The following is a 23,869-nucleotide window of genomic DNA, read 5'->3' on the forward strand; positions in this document are numbered from 1 at the left end:
TTGAGCACTTACTGTGTGCAGAGCACTGTACTACACGCTTGGGAAGTACAAGTTGGCAACATATAGAGACAGTCCCTACCCAACAGTGGGCTCACAGTCTAAAAAGCACGGCCAAGCTCCCTCACCCACCTAGCACCCCTGCTGCCCAGGGGGTCGGCTCTCTGTCCTTTGCTGCGGACATCATCCGGTCACCCTGATGCAAACACCCTTTCTTCAAACACAGTCACGAAAACAGGATCTGGTTTTGTGATCCTGACACGCTTCCGTGTGTGCGGGGCCTGCTGACTGTCAAAACGTTTCGATTCCCAACAAACCACTCGGAAGAGGCTCCGGGACTCGGACGGATGAGGCGATGGTGTTGGCTCGCTGTGGGCCAGTGGAGGCTTTTGGCTCCCAATCTTGGTTCTTTGGCTCCAGATGAAGGATTAACCGCCGCCGAATGCCAACTCTGTCTTCTCCCACACACTTAGTACAGTGCTCTGCACACAGTAAATGCTCGATAAATACCACTGATTGGTTGACTGATTGAGTGCCATTCAGACGGCTAAAGTCACAAGGGGCTTTGCAGATGGCGCGGTTTCTCCTCGGACCTTCCCTCAGCCCTGGCCCCAGTGCACGGAAAAGGGCCTTCAAGGACGGAAGCGCGATTAGGTTACGGGGGAGGCGGCTGGGGTCAGGGACCGCTCACCCGGGAGGCAGACCGTCTCTGCCCCGGGGCAGATGGCCCCCTCCAGCTTCGGGGAACCCCTCGGTAACCCCCCGTGGCGCCCTGGGGGAGTCAGTCACGCAGTGCTCCGGATCAAAGTCAGCCTTTTTGGGAATCTCTGCTTTGGTTGAGAGGGCAGCTGTCTTTCCATAAATATGGGGCACAGCTGGGAGGCAGTGGGGGTTGGAGCGGGAGAGACGAGAAATCCACCCTCATTAAAATCTCCCTGGTAAAAAAAAGCACTTGCCTCGTGAAAGGGTACAGGCATCTACTCATTCTCGGTGACGCTGTTTCTCTTTCTTCTGACCTCGGGGTAGAGGTGAGACGGGAGGAGAAGCACCCCCAAGGCACTTGGCGAGGATGCCCCCCGGCCTTGAAAGGGTCTGAAGGAGGGGTCCTTTATAATGATGGCATTTATTAAGCGCTTACTATGTGCAAAGCACTGTCCTTTCACAAATGGAAGGTGCCCCCACATCCCTGCACCCCCTCATCCCGCACCCACACACCAGCTAAAAAGGCCCCGAGTGCAGCGGCCTAACCCTGGCTGGATATCTGCCCTTCCCCTTCATCTCTAGACGGTAAGCTCCTTGTGGGCAGGGAATGCGTCTACCACATCTGTTCTCTCCCAAGCGCTTTGTCCAGTGCTCTGCCCGTAGTAAGTCCTTGATAAATACCACTGATTGATTATTTAAGTAATCGATTCCCCGCTGGGGCTCCACAAAAGAGAAGCAGCGTGGCTCAGTGGAAAAGAGCCCGGGCTTTGGAGTCAGAGGCCATGGGTTCAAACCCCGGCTCTGCCAATTGTCAGCTGTGTGACTTTGGGCAAGTCACTTAACTTCTCGGTGCCTCAGTTCCCTCATCTGTAAATGGGGATGAAGACCGTGAGCCCCCTGTGGGACAACCTGATCACCTTGTAACCTCCCCAGTGCTTAGAACAGTGCTTTGCACATAGTAAGCGCTTAATAAATGCCATCATTATTATTATTACAAAAGTCACTTCTCCCCTGTCTTAGAGTGGGGGCCCCCAGCACCCACCCTGGTCCCTGCCCAGGGAAACCGCACTGGAGGCTGTTTTGCGGGGCAGAGGGGAAAGAGCAGCGCACGGTGACGGGCGGCGATCAGAAGGCTGCCCCGGGAAACGTTGGGGAGAGGGGCTGGGGCACCCCCTCAGTGTACCTGGGGTCCCCATCGCAACACAGTCCCTCCTCTCCCTTCCCCTCCCACGGGTTCGATGGAAAGCCCGGGCTTGGGAGTCGGAGGATGTGGGTTCTAATCCCAGCTCCATCAGTTGTCTGCTGTGTGACCCTGGGCAAGCCACTTAACTTCTCTGTGCCTCAGTTACCTCACCTGGAAAATGGGGATGAAGACTGTGAGCCCCCCGTGGGACAACCTGATCACCTTTACCCTTGCATCTTGTACTCTATGAGAAGCAGCGTGGCTCGGAGGAAAGAGCCCGGGCTTTGGAGTCAGAGGTCATGGGTTCCAAGCCCGGCTCTGCCAATTGTCAGCTGGGTGACTTTGGGCAAGTCACTTCACTTCTCTGGGCCTCAGTTACCTCATCTGGAAAATGGGGATTAAAACTGTGAGCCCCCGTGGGACAACCTCTTGTAACCTCCCCAGCACTTAGAACAGTGCTTTGCACATAGTAAGCGCTTAATAAACACCATCATCATTATTATTATCATCATTATTACCCCAGTGCTTAGAACAGTGCTCGGCACATAGCAAACACTTAACAGATACCATAGTTATTATTGTTATTATTAGCCCGGGGCGGTCGGCTCAGAGGACTGTGGGAGTTCGCTCCCCAGGCTGTGCCAACCAAAGGCGGGGGACCCCAGGGAAAGGGGGAGACTCATGGAGGGGTGATGCGATGTTCTGCAGGGCAGAATGAGTGGTGATGAGGGTATTTGGTGAGTGATGGTATGGCTTACTATGTGCCAAGCACTGTTCTGAACGCATCTGGTGGGGGCATCGACAGAAACGTCTTAACTGAAGCAGTCACTCCTCAGGCACCACATGTTGTGACAGCACAAGATCCTTTTAACAAGTGGCTCCGCCACTTGTCAGCTGTATGACTTTGAGCAAGTCACTTAACTTCTCTGGGCCTCAGTTCCCTCATCTGTAAAATGAGGATTAAGACTGTTAGCCCCCTGTGGGACAACCTGATCACCTTGTAATCTCCCCAGCGCTTAGAACAGTGCTTTGCACATAGTAAGCACTTAATAAATACCATTATTATTATTATTATTATTATTATTAACTGTATCAGCAGGATCTGTAAACCTCTTGCCGGAGCCCGAGTTACAACTCAGTTCGGCTCTAGGGGCGGAGACTCGGAAATCAATTCTACAGACACCAACCAATGACATGTCTTCTCCTCCTTCCTCTTCTGAAATGGACGACGTCCTCAATCAAATGAAACTATAGAAAGGCTGCCCCTCGGGAGGTGAGCAACCGTTTAATCAGTGTACCTTTGGGTTGGCGCCTCATGACTATCGTGGCCGCCCCCGCCCCAGAAAGTGCCACGCTGACCGGTGCTGGCAGACAGGCCTTCCTCTTCTCCCTCAGAAAGATACCCGGTATCTGTAGGTCCACCAATCCAGAAACCACTACGAATCCAGCCCATTCACACGCGGGCAATGAGACGCCGTCGCCAACTGTGCATTGCCCCAAAACGCACTTCGGACCCCTCTCACTATCCCCAGCCCCTCCGTAAATAAAGAATTTATATTAATGACTGTCTCCCCCTCTAGACTGTAAGCTCACTGAGGGCAGGGAATGTATCTGTTCTGTTGCTGTACTCTCCCAAGTGCTTTAGAAGCAGCGTGGCTCAGTGGAAAGAGCCCGGGCTTTGGAGTCAGAGGTCATGGGTTCAAATCCCGGCTCCACCACTTGTCAGCTGCGTGACTTTGGGCAAGTCACTTAACTTCTCTGGGCCTGAGTGACCTCATCTGTAAAATGGGGATTAAGACTGTGAGCCCCCCGTGGGACAACCTGATCACCTTGTAACCTCCCCAGCGCTTAGAACAGTGTTTTGCACATAGTAAGCGCTTAATAAATGCCATCATCATCATCATCATTAGTACAGTGCTCTGCAAACAGTAAGCACTCAATGAATATGGCTTACTGACCAACTCCATCCCTGCCCCCAGGCCCACCACCGCTGTGATGGCAGACGGCGGAACCATCAGCGCTCTACAGAGCTGTCTCTAGGTGTTAACCCAGAGCCCGGCCAGTCCCCGTGGCAGTCAAGCAGGTTCTTCAAAAGAAAACTCAGCTAGGTCAATTCGTCCTTTCCGGTGGATGGTTTGGGGGCTGAGCCCCCCGCCATTTCAGAGAATCCCCCTCTCCCCAAAGCACAGAACCAGAGAAAACCGAAGTAGGAACGTGGGTTGGCCAGAAAAAGACTTTCTTGGAAAGAGGGATTGTCAGCTCTTGGCGAGGATTCACCATGTGAGGGAAGGCAGGGGAATCTGCTCCCCTGAGGAGGGCAAAGACGGGAACAGGGATACACTAGAGCGGGACATCCACTAGGATGCCTCTTCACTGCCACCGTCATCGCCACCACCGGTATTTACTTAGCGCCAACCTATTTGTTCTGATTCCTCTATTTGTCAATTTGTCAACAGAGAATGATTCCTCTATTTGTCAATATTTCTCTGGCTGGCTCCCCGCTTCCAGCACACGCTCCCTGTGGGCAGGGATTGCGTCTCATACTTCTGTCACTCCCCCCGGGGCTTAGTACAGTGCATAGCACCCAGTGGGTGCTCAAGAAATACCGTTACTAAGACTAATATTACTTGGGGAGAGTTCTGTGGAGAGTCGTAAGGAGAAGACCCGGTTCCACTCTCCCTCTTGGGTGTAACAGGGCCACGGGATAAAACACCCACCCTGAGCCACGGCTGGCCCTGAGCCTCTCTATCCTGGGCCTCCAATCAATCAATCAATCAATCAATCGTATTTATTGAGCGCTTACTGTGTGCAGAGCACTGTACTAAGCGCTTGGGAAGTACAAGTTGGCAACATATAGAGACAGTCCCTACCCAACAGTGGGCTCACAGTCTAGAAGTCCCCAGTCCACAGAAGTCCACAGTCCACCCTGACTGCTGGCCCAGAAAAGGCCTGTGCCCTTGCCCGTCGCCTGGGCCAGTCTCTGGTGCCCGGTCCCAGGGGTTGCCATGGCGGCAGTCTGGGCACGCGGGCCCCCTGGCTGGATCTGTCGCCCACACTGGGGAGGGATTGTAGGCCCAGGGCAGCCGGCGGGCAAGGCGCGCTAAACCACACGAGTGAAAATGGCTTGATTAATAAGAGCCCCCGGTGGAGTCTCTGCAGGTAAGAGTGAGCACCGGCTTCCCCAGGAAGTATGCGGGCATCTCCGCTCACACCCAGGGAGGGCGCGCAGTTACACGGGGGTCTCAGATCTCCCGGTCTTATTGGTTTCCCTGAAAGAAGTGGCCCAGCACAGCGCAGGGCCACCTTCAGGGTCCAGGGAACTCCTGGAGGCCCCGGCACGACCACCCAAGAGGCCCAAACCATCCCGAACAATCGGCCGGAGCCCAACGTGCCATCTGCAAAAGATGGCACCACTCAAGACGCAGCAGACTATGCGAAGCGGTCCAGGTCTGCGTGCCTGACCGGAGCCCAGGTCGCCCCGGCGGTCATTTAGGCAACCCTGACAGTGCACCGTCCGAAGGCCCAAAGGCGGCTGGGGATTGCCGGTTCTCTAACTGTGGCCCTAAAATGGGGCAGACGAGCAGGCCGGCACTTAGCGCCCCTTGTCCGTTTCATCGACGGCCAGGGGCACTGATGAGGCTTCATGGCCCTGCCAACGGTCAAACCGGTTCCCTTCTCCCAGCGCATTTGTCAGCAGGAAAGTGTGGGCAACATCCCCAAGCTTGATCCCATTAGAAACCTCTTCTGTCCGGCCTCCTCCCCAGCCCTGTCAGAGAGGCTAACGTGACTTGTTGCCTCACAACTGGTACTACCCTTCTCACTGTGCCTCGTTCTCGCCCGTCCCACCGTCGTCCCCGGCCCACGTCCTACCTCTGGCCTGCAACGCCCTCCCTCCTCAAATCTGCCAAACTAGCACACTTCCCCCCTTCAAAACCCTGCTGAAAGCTCACCTCCTCCAGGAGGCCTTCCCAGACTGAGCCCCCCTTTTCTTCTGCTTCCCCGCTCCCTTTGCTCTACTACCTCTCCCTGCCCCACATCACTTGTGTATATATACGCTTCAGCGCTTAGAACAGTGCTTTGTACATAGTGCTTAAATGCCATCATTATTATTATTACATGTACATTATACTATAATTCTACTTTTTATTAATGATGTGTATGTATCTATAATTCTATTTATTTATAACGATGCTACTGATGCCTGTTTACTTGTGTGGATGTCTGTCTCCCCCATTCTGGACTGTGAGCCTGTTGTGGGGAGGGATTGTCTCTGTTGCTGAATGGTACTTCCCAAGCGCTTAGTACAGTGCTCTGCACACAGCAAGCACTCAATAAATACGATTGAATGAATGAATGAACAATCAAATGAAATGACAGGCGTTGGAGTGGGGCTGCTCTAGGCCCTGAGACCCGCAGGGAGAAGCGAACGGGTGATGGAGTGGGGCTGCTCTAGGCCCTGATACCCACAGGGACAGGTGAATGACTGCCAGGAACTCACGTGACCTCGTCCAGGGTGTTTTCTCATTAAAAAAAAAAAATAAGAAAATTGTCATCCTCATAACACAGCCTCAGCATCTGACTGTTTTACATGGAGACCCATTCTTCGAGAACCATGAACCATTTCCATCAATTTTCTCTTTCGGGGCATTTTCCTTGTAGGCTTGCCTTGCCAAGCTTGAAGCCCAGCCGAACCCAACCCACCCCCACAGTGGCTGTGTCACTTTCGGGGAAAACGTCAGACCTGGAAAGTCTCTGCAGGCTAAAACATTTATGGAAATGACATGTGATGGAAAGCGTACATTTTCTACAGCCAGACAGGCAGGCAACGCATTCTAAACGATTTGGCTTTTCTCAGTTAGAGTCATTATTATTCCAGTATTTTTCATTTCATTCTTACCTCAATAGTGGGTGGCTCCTTTCTCTTTTTTCTAATCCAAGCTGTGAAAGAAAAATAATATTGAAACTTGCGATTCTGCTTGAGAAATAAAGTTGCCGAGCTGATCCCCACTGATGCATATTAAGGCCCACACTCAGGGTTATGAAGCCCACGGGCCCTTTTCTCCAGTTGTGCAGGAGAAAAATCACAGCTTGGGTCCCTCTGTCATGAATCCCAAAAGGAATCAATCAATCAATCAATCAATCACTGGTGTTTACTGAGCCCATATGGTGTGCAGGGTACTGTACTAAGCGCTTGGGAAAGTAAAATGCAGCAGAGTTGGCAGACACATTCCGTGTCCTCCCCTACCCTCCTCAAAATTCTCCAGTGGCTACCAATCAACCTACGCATCAGGCAAAAACTCCTCACGCTGGGCTTCAAGGCTGTCCATCCCCTCCCCTCTTCCTACCTCACCTCCCTTCTGTCCTTCTCCAGCCCAGCCCGCACCCTCCGCTCCTCTGCCGCTAATCTCCTCACTGTGCCTCGTTCTCGCCCGTCCCGCCGTCGACCCCCGGCCCACGTCATCCCCCAGGCCTGGAATGCCCTCCCTCCGCACATCCGCCAAGCTAGCTCTCTTCCTCCCTTCAAAGCCCTACTGAGAGCTCACCTCCTCCAGGAGGCCTTCCCAGACTGAGCCCCCTCCTTCCCCTCCCCTTCCTCCCCCTCCCCACCCCCCCGCCTTACCTCCTTCCCCTCCCCACAGCACCTGTATATATGCATGTACGTATTTATTACTCTATTTTATTTGTACATATTTATTCTATTTATTTTATTTTGTCAATATGTTTTGTTTAGTTGTCTGTCTCCCCCTTCTAGACTGTGAGCCCGCTGTTGGGTAGGGACTGTCTCTAGATGTTGCCAACTTGGACTTCCCAAGTGCTTAGTCCAGTGCTCTGCACACAGTAAGCGCTCAATAAATACGATTGAATGAATGAATGAATGAATGAAAGTGTCCTGCCCAGCCTAGAAGGAGAGACAGACACTCAGCTCTCTGCCTTGGGCCATTCATTCATTCATTCAATCGTATTTATTGAGCGCTTACTGTGTGCAGAGCACTGGCCTCCCACCCTTGCCCCTGCACAAACCTCGGCTCGCCTCCTCTAGGACTGAAAGCTCGCCTCTAAACCGTATGCTTGCCTCTAAACTGTAAGTTTGTTGAGGGCAGGGAAAGTATTTACCAACTCTGTCATACTGTACTCTCCCAAGCATTTAGTACAGTACTTTCAGCGCTTAGAACAGTGCTTTGCACATAGTAAGCGCTTAACAAATACCATCATTATTATTATTATTTCCCACAGTGAGCACCTGACAAATACCATTGATTGATTGAGGCTTTTCCCCAGAAGCCTCTATTTCATATATCATATGCATCAGTCGTATTTATTGAGCGCTTACTGTGTGCAGAGCACTGTACTAAGCGCTTGGGAAGTACAAGTTGGCAACATATAGAGACGGTCCCTACCCAACAGTGGGCTCACAGTCTAGAAGGGGGAGACAGACAACAAAACAAAACATATTAACAAAATAAAATGAATAGAATAGATATGTACAAGTAAAATAGAGTAATAAATACGTACAAACATATATACATATAGACTTCTCATCCAACGTTGTCCAATTGCCATCTCAGTCTCTATTGGCCCCTTGGGCACCTCAGTTATGACAGTAGTAGCCGAAGTAGTAATAGTATTTATTAAGCACTTACTGAACACTCTACGAAGCGCTGAGAAGGAGTATACAGGTGGGAATCTTGCTGTATTCCCCCATTCGCTTAGTAGCGTGCTCTGTATATAGTAAGTGTTCAGTAAATACAATAGATTGATTTACTGTTCAAATTAGATACCACAGCCCCGCAGCACTTATGAAGTAATGACGATAATAAACATGGTATTGGTTACGTCCTTACTCCGTGCCAAGCCCTGCATTAAGCACTGGGGTAGAAACAAGATAATCAAGTCAGACACAGTCCCCTGTTCCACATAATAAGTCTTAGGGATTAAGGGAGAGGGAGAACAGGTATTAAACCCCCATTTTAACCCCCTTCCCAGACTAGGAGGCCTTCCCAGACTGAGCCCCTTCTTTCATCTCCCCCTCGTCCCCCTCTCCATCCCCCCCATCTTACCTCCTTCCCTTCCCCACAGCACCTGTATATATGTAGATATGTTTGTACATATTTATTACTCTATTTATTTATTTATTTTACTTGTACATATCTATCCTATTTATTTTATTTTGTTAATATGTTTGGTTTTGTTCTCTGTCTCCCCCTTTTAGACTGTGAGCCCACTGTTGGGTAGGGACTGTCTCTATATGTTGCCAATTTGTACTTCCCAAGCGCTTAGTACAGTGCTCTGCACATAGTAAGCGCTCAATAAATACGATTGATGATGATGATGATGATTTTACAGATGAGAAAACCGAGACACAGAGAAGTACAGTGATTTGCCCAAGGTCACACAGCAACCAATGGTGGAGCTGGGATTAGAATCAGGTCCTCGGACTCCCAGGCCCAAACTCTTTCCAATAGGCCACGCTGCTTCTCTATGTACAAATCTTTCCACTCTGACTCCTTCTTAGTTGTAGCATTCTTCAGTGTCTGACTCCTCCGCTAGGCTCCTTGAGGTCGGGGATCCTGTATAAGTGGCTGTATTGGACTCTCCCAAGTGCTCAGAACTGTGTCCTCCATACAGTAGACTGGAAGCTCTTTCAACCTCAAGAATTGTGTCTACTGACTCTACTGGATTCTCCCAAGTGCTCTGCCCAAAATGAATACCACTGATCGCCTGGTGTTATTTCCTTTGTTCTACTAATTAAAACCAACGGGCTATTGACTTGCTCTGGTTTCCACTCTTGATGTGGGAGGCGAGCGAGGGGGCGGTTGGCCCTTTCTATCCGCCGACTGGTCCACCAGCTGCCTTGGTCTCAAGAAGCCATGTGAATAGAGTCCTCTCCCTCCCTGCAATGGGATCTACACCTTAGGGGCCCCCTAATCATTTCCCTTAAACCCCGAGTGCTCTCAGACCACGCGGGCCTGGTTGCGCTTTTCCATTCTCAAAAGAAACAGGAATGAGAAAGCGCGAGGCAGCCTGAGACCCCACATCAGCCAGTCGGGTTCACTTTCCTAAGACCCCCCATCAGAGGATTTCCCCGGAAGAGCCGACCTTACCTTCCCACTCTGTTGGAATATCCCCCACTTCATAGTCTTCCTCCTTCTTACCGACTGCTTCTACCAATCTTTTCTCCCGAATAATCTGTCCTAGAAAAGAAAAGGCATTAACTTTCCAAACGTACGCTCGTGCCACACAAGCTTTCCGGCGATGCTTTTAGTTGACAGGTCAGTTGATTATTTGATTGGCTTTTATTTCCACGTCTCCACGGAGGAGGGTAAACAAGCCCAAAAGGCCCCAACAACTTGTCAGGCTGTCACAGTTGGGCATGTTTGCATTGGCCCGGATTTCCAAGAATCCATCAAGGTGCCTCCAGAGCGGACATTCCTGCCCACTAAATGCAACATTCCCCATTACATTTCTAGGGAAAGTGAATTCATTTCTCCATTAAAAATTCCAGGGACTGGGTAAGATGAACATACCGTATGTCTGGATACAACGCCATGCCAGGTTGGAGGGGACTGTTGTGCGTTTGTGGGCAGGGTCAGAGAGCCACCTGCATAAGGCAAGAGCTTTCCGTAACGTGGGGTCGCCAGAAATGGGGCACTAGACTTTCCAGGGAAACCGAGAAGGATGTGACTGTTGTTGCCCGGGTCACCGCCTTGTATTGTGATTGACTGACAAATGGACTGCTGCTCCGCCTGCCAAATGCAGCAATCAACCTCCCATCGCAGCTGGGGGGGAGAAGCAGCGTGGCTCAGTGGAAAGAGCCCGGGCTTTGGAGTCGGAGGTCATGGGTTCAAATCCCAGTTCTGCCAATTGTCAGCTGTATGACTTTGGGCGAGTCACTTCACTTCTCTGGGCCTCAGTTCCCTCATCTGTAAAATGGAGATTAAGATTGTGAGCACCCCGTGGGACAACCTGATCACCTTGTAACCTCCCCAGCGCTTATAACAGTGCTTTGCACATAGTAAGTGCTTAATAAATGCCATAATAATAATAATAATAATAATAATTATTATTATTATTATTATCCATGGCCTTCTCTGAGGGATGGTGGCTGTTCTGACTAGTGGGAATTTGAGCCGAATGTCCAGGATGGGAGAGTCATTTGAAAAATAATGTCTAAAGAGAAGGGGGCTGGGGGGGGGAGGGGTGTGTGTGTGTGTGTGTGTGTGTGTGTGTGTGTGTGTGTGTGTGCGCGCGCGCACACACATCTGGGGACCCGGGGGCAGGGGGGGAAGCAATTGTGCAGGCCCTGTCTCTCTTTCTCTCTCTCTCCCACCCATTCGGTATATGGGGTTTTTCCAGAACTGAGCGCTATAACAATAATAATAATAATGATGGCATTTATTAAGTGCTTACTAGGTGCAAAGCACTGTTCTAAGCGCTGGGGAGGTTACAAGGTGATCAGGCTGTCCCACGGGGGGCTTACAATCTTAATCCCCATTTTCCAGATGAGGGAACTGAGGCCCAGAGAAGTTAAGTGACTTGCCCAAAGTCACACAGCTGACAGTTGGCGGAGCCGGGATTAGAACCCATGACTACTTGACTCTTGGGGCAAGAAGGAGGTATGGGAAGAGCCTAAGTGGGGGTAATTGGGGGTAACTGCCCCGAGCTACATCAAGTAAAGTGAAGGCCCAGGTTGGGTGGAGGGCTTGACACCCACTTCCAACCCCCACACAACTTCTTGGGCCCACAGCCCCTCCCAACAGCTTACTCCCACGCCCGTGGCCCGCAGCGGTACCCCACCCCCCAGGCACCCACAATCCAGCCCGATGTTCCAGCCCTGCACCCCCGGCCCACTCTGGTGTCCCGCCAGCGTCCGCAATCCATCCCGGTGTCTCGCTGAACGCTCGCTGTATGGGGAGCACTGTGCTAAATGTTGGAATAGATGCAGAATATACAATTCCGGCACATCCCTGTCCCACATGGGACTCACAACCCAGGCTCACTACACCGTCAGTGCACCATCTTTGAACACAAAGGATCTCCCTGTCTCTAGATGGACAGTTCAGAATCACATGTGAAAACGCTAGGGCCCAGTCATCTGAGAGAAAGACAGAGAGACAGAGACACACTCCCAGGCCACAGAAGCACCATGATGGGGAGAAGATGGAGGGTGAGGAGGGAAAGGGTGGACACCCCAGAAAATTGAGTGGCAAGGTGGCGGGGGTGGGGTTCCAATAGCTAGTTCCACAAATACCCGTGAATTCCCAGAGCTCCCCTCTCAGGAACACCCAGATTTTCTGAGAAGCCATTGATTTTAACGGGAAGCAGTGGAGAGGGGGAAGAATTTCAGACCAAATCAAGGACCAAAGGTCCCACCTCTCACTGGGTCTAAGGCTGAATGCCCCCAGGAGCTTTCCAATTGCAGATCCATGACTTGCTCTTAGTGTGTGTGTGTTTGGGGGAGGAGGGGGAGAGCCCTTCACTCAGTTCTCCCCTGGGCAGACCAGTGGAAGCCTGCCTCGCTATCAGTGACCGAGCTAGCCAACGGCTCCCTAATCAATCAACCAGTGGTATTTACTGAGCCCTTCCTATGTTCAGAGCACTATATACTAAGCGCCTGGGAGAGTATGATAATCCACCATCTCCACAACCCAGAGAACCTGTGCTTATACAGAATCCATGTCTCCAATCTACTGCAAAATAAATTCTACTGGGCTTCGAGGATTTAAATTACGGCCCTTCAGAGTCCACGTAAGGCTTCTTCATAATCAGACAGAGATTTGGGGTTGGGGCGGGGAAGGGGAGAGATTGCTCCCAAATCATTCCCTGCCTAGCTTAAATTCTCTGTGGGGCTCACTTATGAATCAGCAGGAAAATGTAGGACTCTCTGGCTATGCAACAACAATATACAACCTTCATAACATCTCTAAAATCTGCCCTTTCCTCTCCATCCAAACTCTTGCACCTGTATATATGTATATATATTTGTACATATTTATTACTCTATTTATTTATTTTTATTTTACTTGTATATATCTGTTCTATTTATTTTATTTTGTTAGTATGTTTGGTTTTGTTCTCTGTCTCCCCCTTTTAGACTGTGAGCCCACTGTTGGGTAGGGACTGTCTCTATATGTTGCCAACTTGTACTTTCCAAGCACTTAGTACAGTGCTCTGCACACAGTAAGCGCTCAATAAATATGATTGATTGACTGATTGATTAATCCAAGCACTTTTTCTAACCAGCCTTGACTACTACATCAGTCTCCTGTTGACCTCCCGGCCTCCTTTCAGTCCATTCTTCACTCTGCTGCCCCGATCATTTTTCTCCAAAAACGATAAGGCCCATGTTTCCCCACTCCTCAAGAACCTCCAGTGGTTGCCTATCCACCTCCACAATGAACAGAAACTCCTTACCATCAGCTTTAAAGCACTCATTCACTTTGCGGATATGTTTGTACATATTTATTACTCTATTTATTTTACTTGTACATATCTATTCTATTTATTTTATTTTGTTAGTATGTTTGGTTTTGTTCTCTGTCTCCCCCTTTTAGACTGGGAGCCCACTGTTGGGTAGGGACTGTCTCTAGATGTTGTCAACTTGGACTTCCCAAGCACTTAGTCCAGTGCTCTGCACACAGTAAGCACTCAATAAATACGACTGATTGATTGATTTGCCTCCTCCTACCTTCCCTCGCTGCTTTCCTACTATATACAGCCCGGCCCACACATTTTGCTCCTCTACTGCCAGCTTGCTCGCTGTACCGTTATGTCATCTGTCTCACCACCGACCACTTGTCCACATCCTGCCTCTGGCCTGGAACTCCCCCCCTCTTTATAACGGGCAGATGTTCACTCTCCCCGTTCATTCATTTATTCAATCGTATTTATTGAGCGCTTACTGTGTGCAGAGCACTGTACTAAGTGCTTGGAAAGTCCAATTCAGCAACAGAGACAATTCCTACCCAACAACGGGTTCACGGTCATAGCCTTATTTAAAGCACATCTTCAAAAGGCCTTCCCCGACTAAACCCTCATTTCCTTTCCTACCACTCCCTTCTGAGCTGCCCTTTTTCACTTGGATTTGCACGCTTTATTTACCCCTCTCTCAGCCCCACGGGATTTATGTATATCTCCATAATTCAATTTATTTACTCAGTAATGTCTGTCTCCCCCTCTAGATTGCAAGCCATTGTGGGCAGGGAACATGTCTACCAACTCTGTTATACTGAACTCTCCCAAGGATTTAGTACCGTACTCTGCACATAATAAGTACTCAATAAATATGATTGATTGATTGACTGAAAAGCAAACACGCCTGAGCACTTTCAAATTACTTTGGCAATGAGAGCCCCGCTCAACCTACCCGGAACATTTTCCATGCTCAGGGACAACTGGGGAACAAACTCAACTACCTGCTCAAGTGTCACCATTTAGTACAAGATAATTTAGGTCTCCAAATGAACTTGCTATTTGTATGGCTTTAATAGATCTTACAAGTACCAATGTACAATTAAAATTCCTGGTGCTCCCAATGAGTATTATGTAAAACATAATACATAGTCGGGTGATTAGAATTAATAAGACGAATCAAAACACCCGAGTTGAATTCTGGGGGAAAGTTCATAAGTGCACCTTGCGTGGCGAGAAGACTAAATGACAGGAAGAACCTGAAAGTCAAAAAGAAATGTTTCCAAATTTCCTGGGAGATATCTGAACTAGGGAAAATGTGGTGAAAGCCCAGCAAAGCAGTGGCGGAATCTACTGAGCTCACGCTGCGAGCCCAGCACTGTACCTACCGAAAGCCAGGTCAAATCCCCAATAAACTAATTGCAAACTAATAAAGCGTGCAAATCTAAACTAAATAAAGCGTGCAAATCCAACTGATCCCAGGGGGACCCGCTGCCTCACTGAGGAAGGATGGACACCTAGGAAAGTAACCCTACCTGTTCCCAGTACTGAGCACCACTATCGTTCCCTGACTTCGAAGAGCTTACAGTCACATCGGGGTGACAATCAGACACGAACGGACGAAACAGCGGGAAGACTTAATAAATCAATAATACATGAGTACCCAAGGTAGCTGAGGGGGCATCAAGACCAGAAGTGTGGGGAGATTAACTGGGGAAAGACTCCTCCGAGAGATCTTGAGTTGCCATACAGGATTTTCAATCAATCAATCATCAATCAATCAATCGTATTTATTGAGCGCTTACTGTGTGCAGAGCACGGTACTAAGCACTTGGGAAGTACAAATTGGCAACATATAGAGACAGTCCCTACCCAACAGTGGGCTCACAGTCGAAAAGGATTTTCAAATAATTATCCAGGAGACGTAAAGAACAAAGAATGACTCCTCTAAATGCCTGAGGTGGTGTGGTGTCCAAATCATAATAATGGTATTTGGTAAGCGCTTACTATGTGCAAGGCACTGTTCTAAGCGCTGGGGGAGATACAAGGTGATCAGGTTGTCCCATGTGGGGCTCACAGTCTTCATCCCCATTTTACAGATGAGGTAACTGAGGCGCAGAGAAGCGAAGTAACTTGCCCAAAGCCACACAGCTGACAAGTGGTGGAGCCGGGATTAGAACCCATGACCTCTGACTCCCAAGCCCAGGCTCCTTCCACTGAGCCACGCTGCTTCTCAAATCATACAGCTAATGCAGAAAATGGGAAAAATTAATTTCCAATGACAAATATTAACTGCTAGTCAATGTTCACAGATATTTCAACTATATAGTCACACACACACACAAACATATAAAATTCCATTTGCACACAAAGACGGTGCCACTGAGAGTGGAGTTCACCCATGGCGGTGGGCGTGTGTGTGTGCGTGTGTCTCTCTCAAGTAGCTGGTGTGGAACCTGTGGTCCCTCTACACATTCAATCGTATTTATTGAGCACTTACTGTGTGCAGAGCACTGTACTAAGCGCTTGGGAAGTACAAGTTGGCAGCACTGCACACGGACTGTCCCTTGTCTTGCTTTGGCAGGACATGGGTCAGGGGTCCGGGCGAGACAGGGGAGATCAATCAATCAATCAATCAATCGTATTTATTGGGCGCTTACTATGTGCAGAGCACTGTACTAAGCGCTTGGGAAGTACAAATTGGCAACATATAGAGACAGTCCCTACCCAACAGTGGGCTCACAGTCTAAAAGGGGGAGACAGAGAACAAAACCAAACATACTAACAAAATAAAATAAATAGAACAGATATGTACAAGTAAAATAAATAAATAAATAGAGTAATAAATATGTACAAACATATATACATATATATAGATAGAGGCACAGTGAGAGGGTTAGCACTAGAGGAGTGAAGTATGCGGGCTGGGTCATAGAAGGACCAGTTTTTGTGGCGCAATCTATTAGCACACTCACAGCTGTTAACCGAAAGGTTGGTGGTTCGAGCCCACCCAGGGATGTCCCCTTTGTTTTCAGCACTTAGTACAGTGCTTGGTACATAGTAAGCGCTTAACAAATACCACGATTATTACAATTATTATCCTGTGCCAGGAACTAAGTGCGGGGGTGGATACAAGCAAATCGGATTGGACACAGTTCCTGTCCCACATTCATTCATTCACTCAATCGTATTTATTGAGCGCTTACTGTGTGCAGAGCACTGTACTAAGCGCTTGGGAACTACAGGTCGGCAACATATAGAGACGGTTACATGGGACTCACAATCTTAGCCCCCATTTTACAGATGAGGTGACTGAGGCACAGAGAATAATACTAATAATGGCATTTATTAAGCGCTAACTATGTGCGCAGCACTGTTCTAAGCACTGGGGGGAATACAAGATGATCAGGTTGTCCCACGTGGGCCCAGTCTTCATCCCCATTTTACAGATGAGGGAACTGAGGCCCAGAGAAGTAAAGTGACTTCCCCAGGGTCACACGGCAGACACGTGGCGGAGCCAGGATTGGAACCCAGAGCTGACTCTCAGATCTACTACGCCACGCTGCTTCTCAATGAGTAAAGAAGAGTAACCCAGTGGGTTGAATAACCCAGCAAGTCCAAGGGCCCTGAACTCCATTCATCAGTGTGAAAGCCCCACCCCGCACCCACAGACCCGTGATTTCACGGAAAACCAAACAACTCCGTGGTCTCTAGGAGAGGCCCTCCCACCCCCACCTCCCATTCCTTGCGAATCCCCAATCTCCTGTGTCCAGAGGCACGTGGCCTGGGAACCAACCCTGCAGGCCAGGGAGAGGAGGAAGCGGAGCTTTGGAGCCCCTTGGGATGGGGATGGGGTAGGTGGGGACCCTCCGGGCTTGGCTCCGCATCCCCAGCGGGCTCTGGCTTCGGGGGTCAGTGGCCCCGGGCTGGCAACCTCATCACGGGCAGGAAGAAGGGAGGCCCTGGGACATGTGTCATCATCAATCGTATTTATTGAGCGCTTACTGTGTGCAGAGCATTGTACTAAGCGCTTGGGAAGTACAAATTGGCAACATATAGAGACAGTCCCTACCCAACAGTGGGCTCACAGTCTAAAAGGGGCTCACAGTCTAAAAGTCCAGTTTCTGCTGGAGGTGCAGAAACGCCAATTGTAGAATGACGCTCTTCTGCAGTGGGGAGAGAGAGAGCCCTGAAATTTGAAGTGTGTGCTTCTTGGAACACAAAATAGACTGCGGAGAGCCGACTTCTCCAGGGAATTTTTAAAATATTCTGAAAATGGAAACCTTTTTGGTCGACATGCCAAAGAGCAGGGCGTGTCATCCCATTTCTTTTGTCTCTCTCACGTGCGCTCACACACACACACACACACACACACACACACACACGCAAGCCGACGCACACCCTAACCCTACCCCCACACAGGACCCCGAGCGGTATTTCTTTTGGGGAAGGCGAGGACTAAAGCCCATCTTTGTGATGACTCTGCAGCAAAGACCTTTCAAATTGGAGCTTGCAAAGCAGCACCGCAGGACCAGGCGGGTTGTCTCCTCGGCCTTCTCAGTCAGTCAGTCAGTCAGGCAGGCAGTCAACTCTATTTATTGAACGCTTACCGTTTGCACAGAACTGTTTTAAGCGCTTTGGGGAGTATAATATAACCTTAAAACAGACCCATTCCCCGCCCACAACAGGCTTTTGGTCTACAGGGTTCTTCAAACCAACTGCTGCCCACCTCTTTCTTAACGCCATCAGGCACTGACCCCTCCAATGAACTGAATACCGATCCAACCTCTTACAAAACGCTTCTTTCGACGGAGCCCTAAGTGATGAGGCCAACTGCCTCCGGGACATGAGAGCTCCTCAGGCTGTCCCTCTGCTTCTCCTCCTAGGCTGGACTGGGGGGGCTGTGTCACCCTTGTTGTTTTGGGGGTGGAGAAGGGCCCGTCAGTGCGGAAAAACAGGTTTCTACCAATTACTGTCGCCGCCTGAGAACATTCCCAGCTGAAGAGGAAACAGCGGGCATTTCCCGTATCCTACCCGACATGGGAACGGGGCGTCGCTGGGTCGAGGAGAAAGCAGCAGCAGCCCGAGAACGCTCTGCTTCCCGGATAGAACCGGATGGCCCTCGGAGGGAGATGAGAAACGCTCGTGCGAGGAAGAGACCCGCGCGCCGGCAGCCCCGGGTGGGAAGTGTAAATAAAACCAGGAGAAAGTTACAGCTGTGGAGAATGCCAATTAAGCAACGTGACCCCAAACAACGGTGTTACGGTCTGTTTCGGGTGATTAATTACGCTCCAATTAGAAATGGCTCTGCACTACCCATCGGCACTTGATCCCCCACCCCCAGCCCAAACAAGCCTTTCCAAGGAACGTGTCTGGCAGCTAACAAGTTCAGGATGCTTCCAAGGAAGCAGGCTGGTGAAAGCTCCCTCGAGACGGTCGTTCAGTGTGCGAGCCAGAGAGCAGGAGCTATTCCGGGAGAGAATTCCTCCTTGGGAAGCCGGGCTTCAATGGGGAGCGGAGCTGCTCCAAATGCTCACACAAGAAGGCTCCCTCTCTGAGTGGTAACGAGATCGACTGAGTGCCTACCACTCTCTGTGCACTGTACTGAGCGCTTGGCAAAGCATAGTGGAAACAAGACACGTTCCTTAAGCACAGTAAGCTAACACTCGCACACGCTTGCCCTCTCTTCTGTTTACAGTGCTGGGAAGATAACCACGACAAAAATCACAGCGGGATTGGCTCTGCACATACTCTGCACCAAGCACTAGGCTACAGACAAGACGATCAGATCAGAAACAGTTCCGTTCCCATACGGGCACGCAGTCTAAGCGGAAGGGAGAGCAGGTATGTAATTCTAATTTTACAGATGAGGAGACGGGGGCTCAGAGAAATTAAGTGGCTTGCTCAAGCTCACACGGCAGACAAGTGGCAAATTAGAACCCAGGTCTCCCGACCTCCAGTCCTGTTCTTTCCCTCAGGGCCCGCTGCTTCTCCTTGACCACTGCCCTTTGACTGGGAGCAGTGGATTAGAGAAACTACGCTGGAAGTAGGTCATTGGGTCGGCTCCACGGGCCAGGAAGGAATCGTAGCAAAATCGGTAGCCACCTGACCCATCCATCCAAGAGCTTATAGGGGTCCCGTCTGTCCAGTTCTAAGTTGGGGCCGTCTTTTCTGACGCCACAGTCCTCGGGCCCAGAGGGTCCCAACCCTGGTTCCCAAGGGGAAACTGAAGCCTCTCTCCATCCCTCTCCTGCTCGCCCACCACGATGACTCTGACCATACCCAGGAGTGGGCCTAAGTGCTGGTGCACTGGGGCTCTGAGAGATTGTATGGTATATTTTGTATATACCGCAAAATCATTGTCAACTCACCCATCATCTCCCCAACTCATTATCTGTCCCCTTGCTGTTCCCCCTAGGGAGCACTGTGGGGGAAGGTTGTTATCAGAACTAGGGATACTTGATACCCATTTTCAAAGCATATCCTTAAATACATGAATAATGATAACTGTGGCAGTTGTTGAGTGCTTACTAGAGGGCAAGCACTGTACTGGGCATAAGGGTAGAGTCAAGGCAATCAGGTCAAACATAGCCCCTGTACCACTTGGGCTTCGCCCTCTTCCCAGTGGCTCTCCAAGAGCCCGGCAACCGGGAGGCGGGGGATACAGGCTCCCGTTGGATGTGAAACTGAAGGTAAAAAAGGAAACCTGCCCAGGCAGCTCCCTACTCCTGGGAACAACATTTTCCAGAGTCCTCTGGGAGACTGGCATATTCCTAAACTTTCCTCCTATCGAGGCTTACCCCAGTCCCTGTTTCTAGTTCAGAACGTGGTGAAATGAGCTGCTCAACTGTTCCAGAAGGCAGCACTGAGGGTCAGGATTTTGTGACTCGGGAACCTTCTTTCCTTCCTTCTCCTGGAGTAGGACACTAAGGTCTAGATCACGTTACCGTTCAGCTAAAATAGACCATGAATGTTATGTCGTTACCTGCAGACACCTAGGAGAGAACAATGGTTTCCAACGTGGCACCGCAGAGATTGCTCTCTATCCTCTCTTTCCTAGGAGCCCCCAAAACTCATTTCAAGTTTCTAATTTCATCTGAAATAGAGCATCGACTACCTACTGTGCATTTTCACTTAATGAGGCTTGCACTTAATTGGAATAAAAAGATCACTGAGCATCGTAAACAGATTTAAAGCATGTTTAATGGAAATTAATGAAAATATTGTTTGCGGCATAATGCATTCCATGTATTAACATAATAATTCTTAACGATCGATGGGAAGAGCTGGGACGGAGTCTGTACTTCCTGAGGATGGCAACGTCCAATCGGGGCTTAGCTCGCCAGTCCACGGAAACCTCACTCAACCTGCCGCCTCTAGAGACTGACCTGATTCCCGGAGTCCAGAGCTAAATGCTTGCGGCCACGTGGACTTCCCTGTCCGAGGGCGTCCCTCCCACTCGACGGGATGGGCAGAGAGCGGTCCAAGGACAGGCGAAGGGTGGGCAGATGGCAGGGCCGCACACACCTGCAGCAACTGTTGGAACAGTGGGGAGGTGGCAAATTCTGGACCAGGTGGGAGACTAGAGGAGGGGGCGATGAGCATCAGTACAGTGCAGGGCACCCACTGAATGCTCAACGAGTGTAATAAACAATCACAGTAAGAGGGACCTGTACTTTGACGTTGGTCGCTGATGAGTAGCCACCAATGTCACCACCGAGTCCCCAGGTTTTGGCCGACTTTCCCCCTGTACCTTTTTTTTAATATATTAGTAAAGCACTTACTATGTGCCAGTCACTGTACTATGCGCTGGAAGTAGATATAAGCTAATCAAGTTGAACACGATCCATGTCCCACATGGGGTTCACAGTTTTCACCCCCATTTTACAGATGAGGTGACTGAGGTACAGAGAAGTGACTTGTCCAATGTCACAGAGCGCACAAGTGGCGGAACCAGAATTTGAACCCAGGTTCTTCTGACTCATTCGTTCATTCAATTGTGTTTCTTGAGCACTTACTGTATGCAGAGCATACTAAACGCTTGGGAAAGTACAATACAGCAATAGAGAGAGACAATCCCTGCTCACAACAAACTCCCAGTCTTGGCGGGGGCGGGGGGACAGACATCAATACAAGTAAACAGGCATCAATATAAATAAATAAAATTACAGATATAGACATAAGTGCTGTGGGGCGGGGAGAGGGGACAGGAGTAAAGGGAGCAAGTCAGGGTGATGCAGAAGGGAGTGGGAGATGAGGAAAATGGAGCTTAGTCTGGGAAGACCTCTTGGAGCTGTGCCATCGGTAAGGCTTTGAAGACGGGAAGAGTAATTGGTGGATTTGAGAAGGGAGGGCATTCCAGACCAGAGGTGGGACATGGGCCAGCGGTCGGCGGCGAGATGGGTGAGATCGAGGCACAGTGAGAAGTTTAGCGGCACCAGAGGTGCGAAGCGTGCGGGCTGCGGTGGAGAAGGAGAGAAGGGAGGTGAGGTAGGAGGGGGCAAGGTGACGGAGAGCTTTAAAGCCAATGGTGAGGAGTTTTTGTTTGATACGGAGATGGACAGGCAACCCTGGAATTTTTTTTTGAGTGGGGCGGCGGTGAGATGTCCTGATTGTTTCTGTAGAAAGATAATCTGGGCAGCGGAATGAAGTCTGCACTGGAGTTGGGAGGTCAGAAAGGATCCAGTAACCTAGGCAAGATAGGATGAGTGATTGTACTAACGTGGTGGCAGTTTGCATGGAGAGGAGAGGGCTGATTTTAGCCAGATTTTGGTTGTGAAGGTGAAACCAACAGAATCTGGTGATGGATTGGATGTGTGGGTTGAATGGCTCCCACGCCCATGCTCTCTCCACTAGGCCACGCTTCTTCCATACCTGAAATTCCAACCCCCAGTCGTTCCGATTTCTGCCTTTCTCCAGGGATGCGAGGAGCTGTTTCTCCTTGCGAATTTGCAGCCTGGTCTCTGGCAGGGGGCAGGCTAGAAATAATCCGCTTCCTGAATGTGCAATTGATTGCACCTATACACACAAAGGGGGCCGGGGGAGGGTAGAAGTAAATATATAGAGAAGTTCTGGAGGTGGCTGGTGGGTTGGCGTGCCCTGGATGTGTGCCTTGGGGTGTTGGCTGGACATCGAAGAAGGCTTATGGGAGCGGGGTGGATTTTTGGAAGGCTTTAAAGGTGGGGAGAGCTGTGGTCTGCTGGATGACGTGGGGCACGGAGTGCATCTCACACACACACACACTCTCTTTCTCTCTCTCTTTCACTGATTCACTGTGGATGAAACAATAGGACGAAAGATTAGACAGAAACCATCCAGCCTAGCAGGAACAGCGCATTCTTGCAGTCTATTCTGGCATTTTCTACTAAATGATAGGCAATAAGTCACATCCCTACCACTAGCTGTGCTAAAATGACCACGGGCACATTTTAGTGACCCATAGTTATAATGTGATTATAATCGCCCTATTCAGGGCAGTCTCCGTTACCAACAAAGATTTTTGCTATCTCCTTGCATTTTGGATCTTCTTAGACAAAAGAATGTTATACAGATGGCAATGGAAACATCTGCTCCTGAGGTAGAATTAGCAGACTTTAGAAGTGGGCATAGTAAGCGCTTAACAAATACCATCGTCATTATTATTATTATTGTGCGGCCGACTCTAGAAACAAGCCAGTGGGGAATATCGTTTCCCTGGAGGCCTGTTCCCATTTTTTTTTAAAAGGCATTTGTTAAGTAGTTACTATGTGCCAGGCACTGTTCTAAGCATGGGGGTAGGAACAAGCTAATTAATTTAGACATAGTCGCTGTCCCACAGGGGCTTTAGTCTTAATGCACATTTTATTATTATTACCATTAATTATTATTAATAATAATCATTATTATTGTGGTGTTTGTTAAGCGCTTTCTATGTGCCAGGCACTGTACTAAGGGCTGGGGTGCATACAAGTAAATAGGGTTGAACATAGCTCCTGTCCCACGTGGGGCTCACGGTCTCAATCCCCATTTTACAGACGAGGAAACTGAGGCACAGAGAATTGAAGTGACTTGCCCGAGGTCACGCATGCAGACAAGTAGAACACATGACCTTCCGAATCCCAGGCCCGGGCTCTATCCACTAGGCCACGCTGCTTCCTATTTTACAGACGAGGTAACTGAGGCCCACAGAAGCGAAGTGACTTGCCCACGGTCACGCAGCAGACGAGCGGCGGAGCTGGGATTAGAACCCGGGTCCTTCTGACTCCGAGGCCCGCGCCCGAGCCATTAGGCCACGCTGCTTCTTTCGCCAAAACAGCCAAAGTCCCTGGCAGCTTCCGGCGGGTGCCCAAATTTGCCCAGAGCCTCCCGGAGCCACCCCGGGAGCGGGAATTCTGTGGCCGGTGCCCACGGGCCGGCACAACCGTGGTCAACGAGCCCTGCTTCTCACAAGCCCAAGTGGTCTGCTGGGGAAACTGGATTATTCAACGGTGCGGCGTTTATGTTTCTCCAGGAGGAACAGCTCCGAGTCACAAATGACATCGGGCCCAGAACGCTTAAAGAGGGGGAGAAATCCATTCATCTTGGGTCCAATTAGCCACT

General features: G+C 49.9%; 1 protein-coding gene across 1 annotated transcript in view; it reads right to left on the minus strand.

The window, feature by feature from the left end:
- NDUFAF2 (NADH:ubiquinone oxidoreductase complex assembly factor 2) overlaps nucleotides 1–23,869 on the minus strand; it is a 53,181-nt gene that overhangs the window by 1,372 nt on the left and 27,940 nt on the right. Inside the window, exons 2-3 of the mRNA XM_038765927.1 lie at nucleotides 9,985–10,074; nucleotides 6,780–6,820 (exon numbers count right to left, since the gene is read on the minus strand). Coding sequence (XP_038621855.1) covers nucleotides 6,780–6,820; nucleotides 9,985–10,074 — 131 coding nt within the window. The remainder of the gene's footprint in view (nucleotides 1–6,779; nucleotides 6,821–9,984; nucleotides 10,075–23,869) is intronic.

This window comes from Tachyglossus aculeatus, chromosome 23, assembly GCF_015852505.1.
Source record: "Tachyglossus aculeatus isolate mTacAcu1 chromosome 23, mTacAcu1.pri, whole genome shotgun sequence".
Lineage (NCBI taxonomy): Eukaryota > Metazoa > Chordata > Mammalia > Monotremata > Tachyglossidae > Tachyglossus > Tachyglossus aculeatus.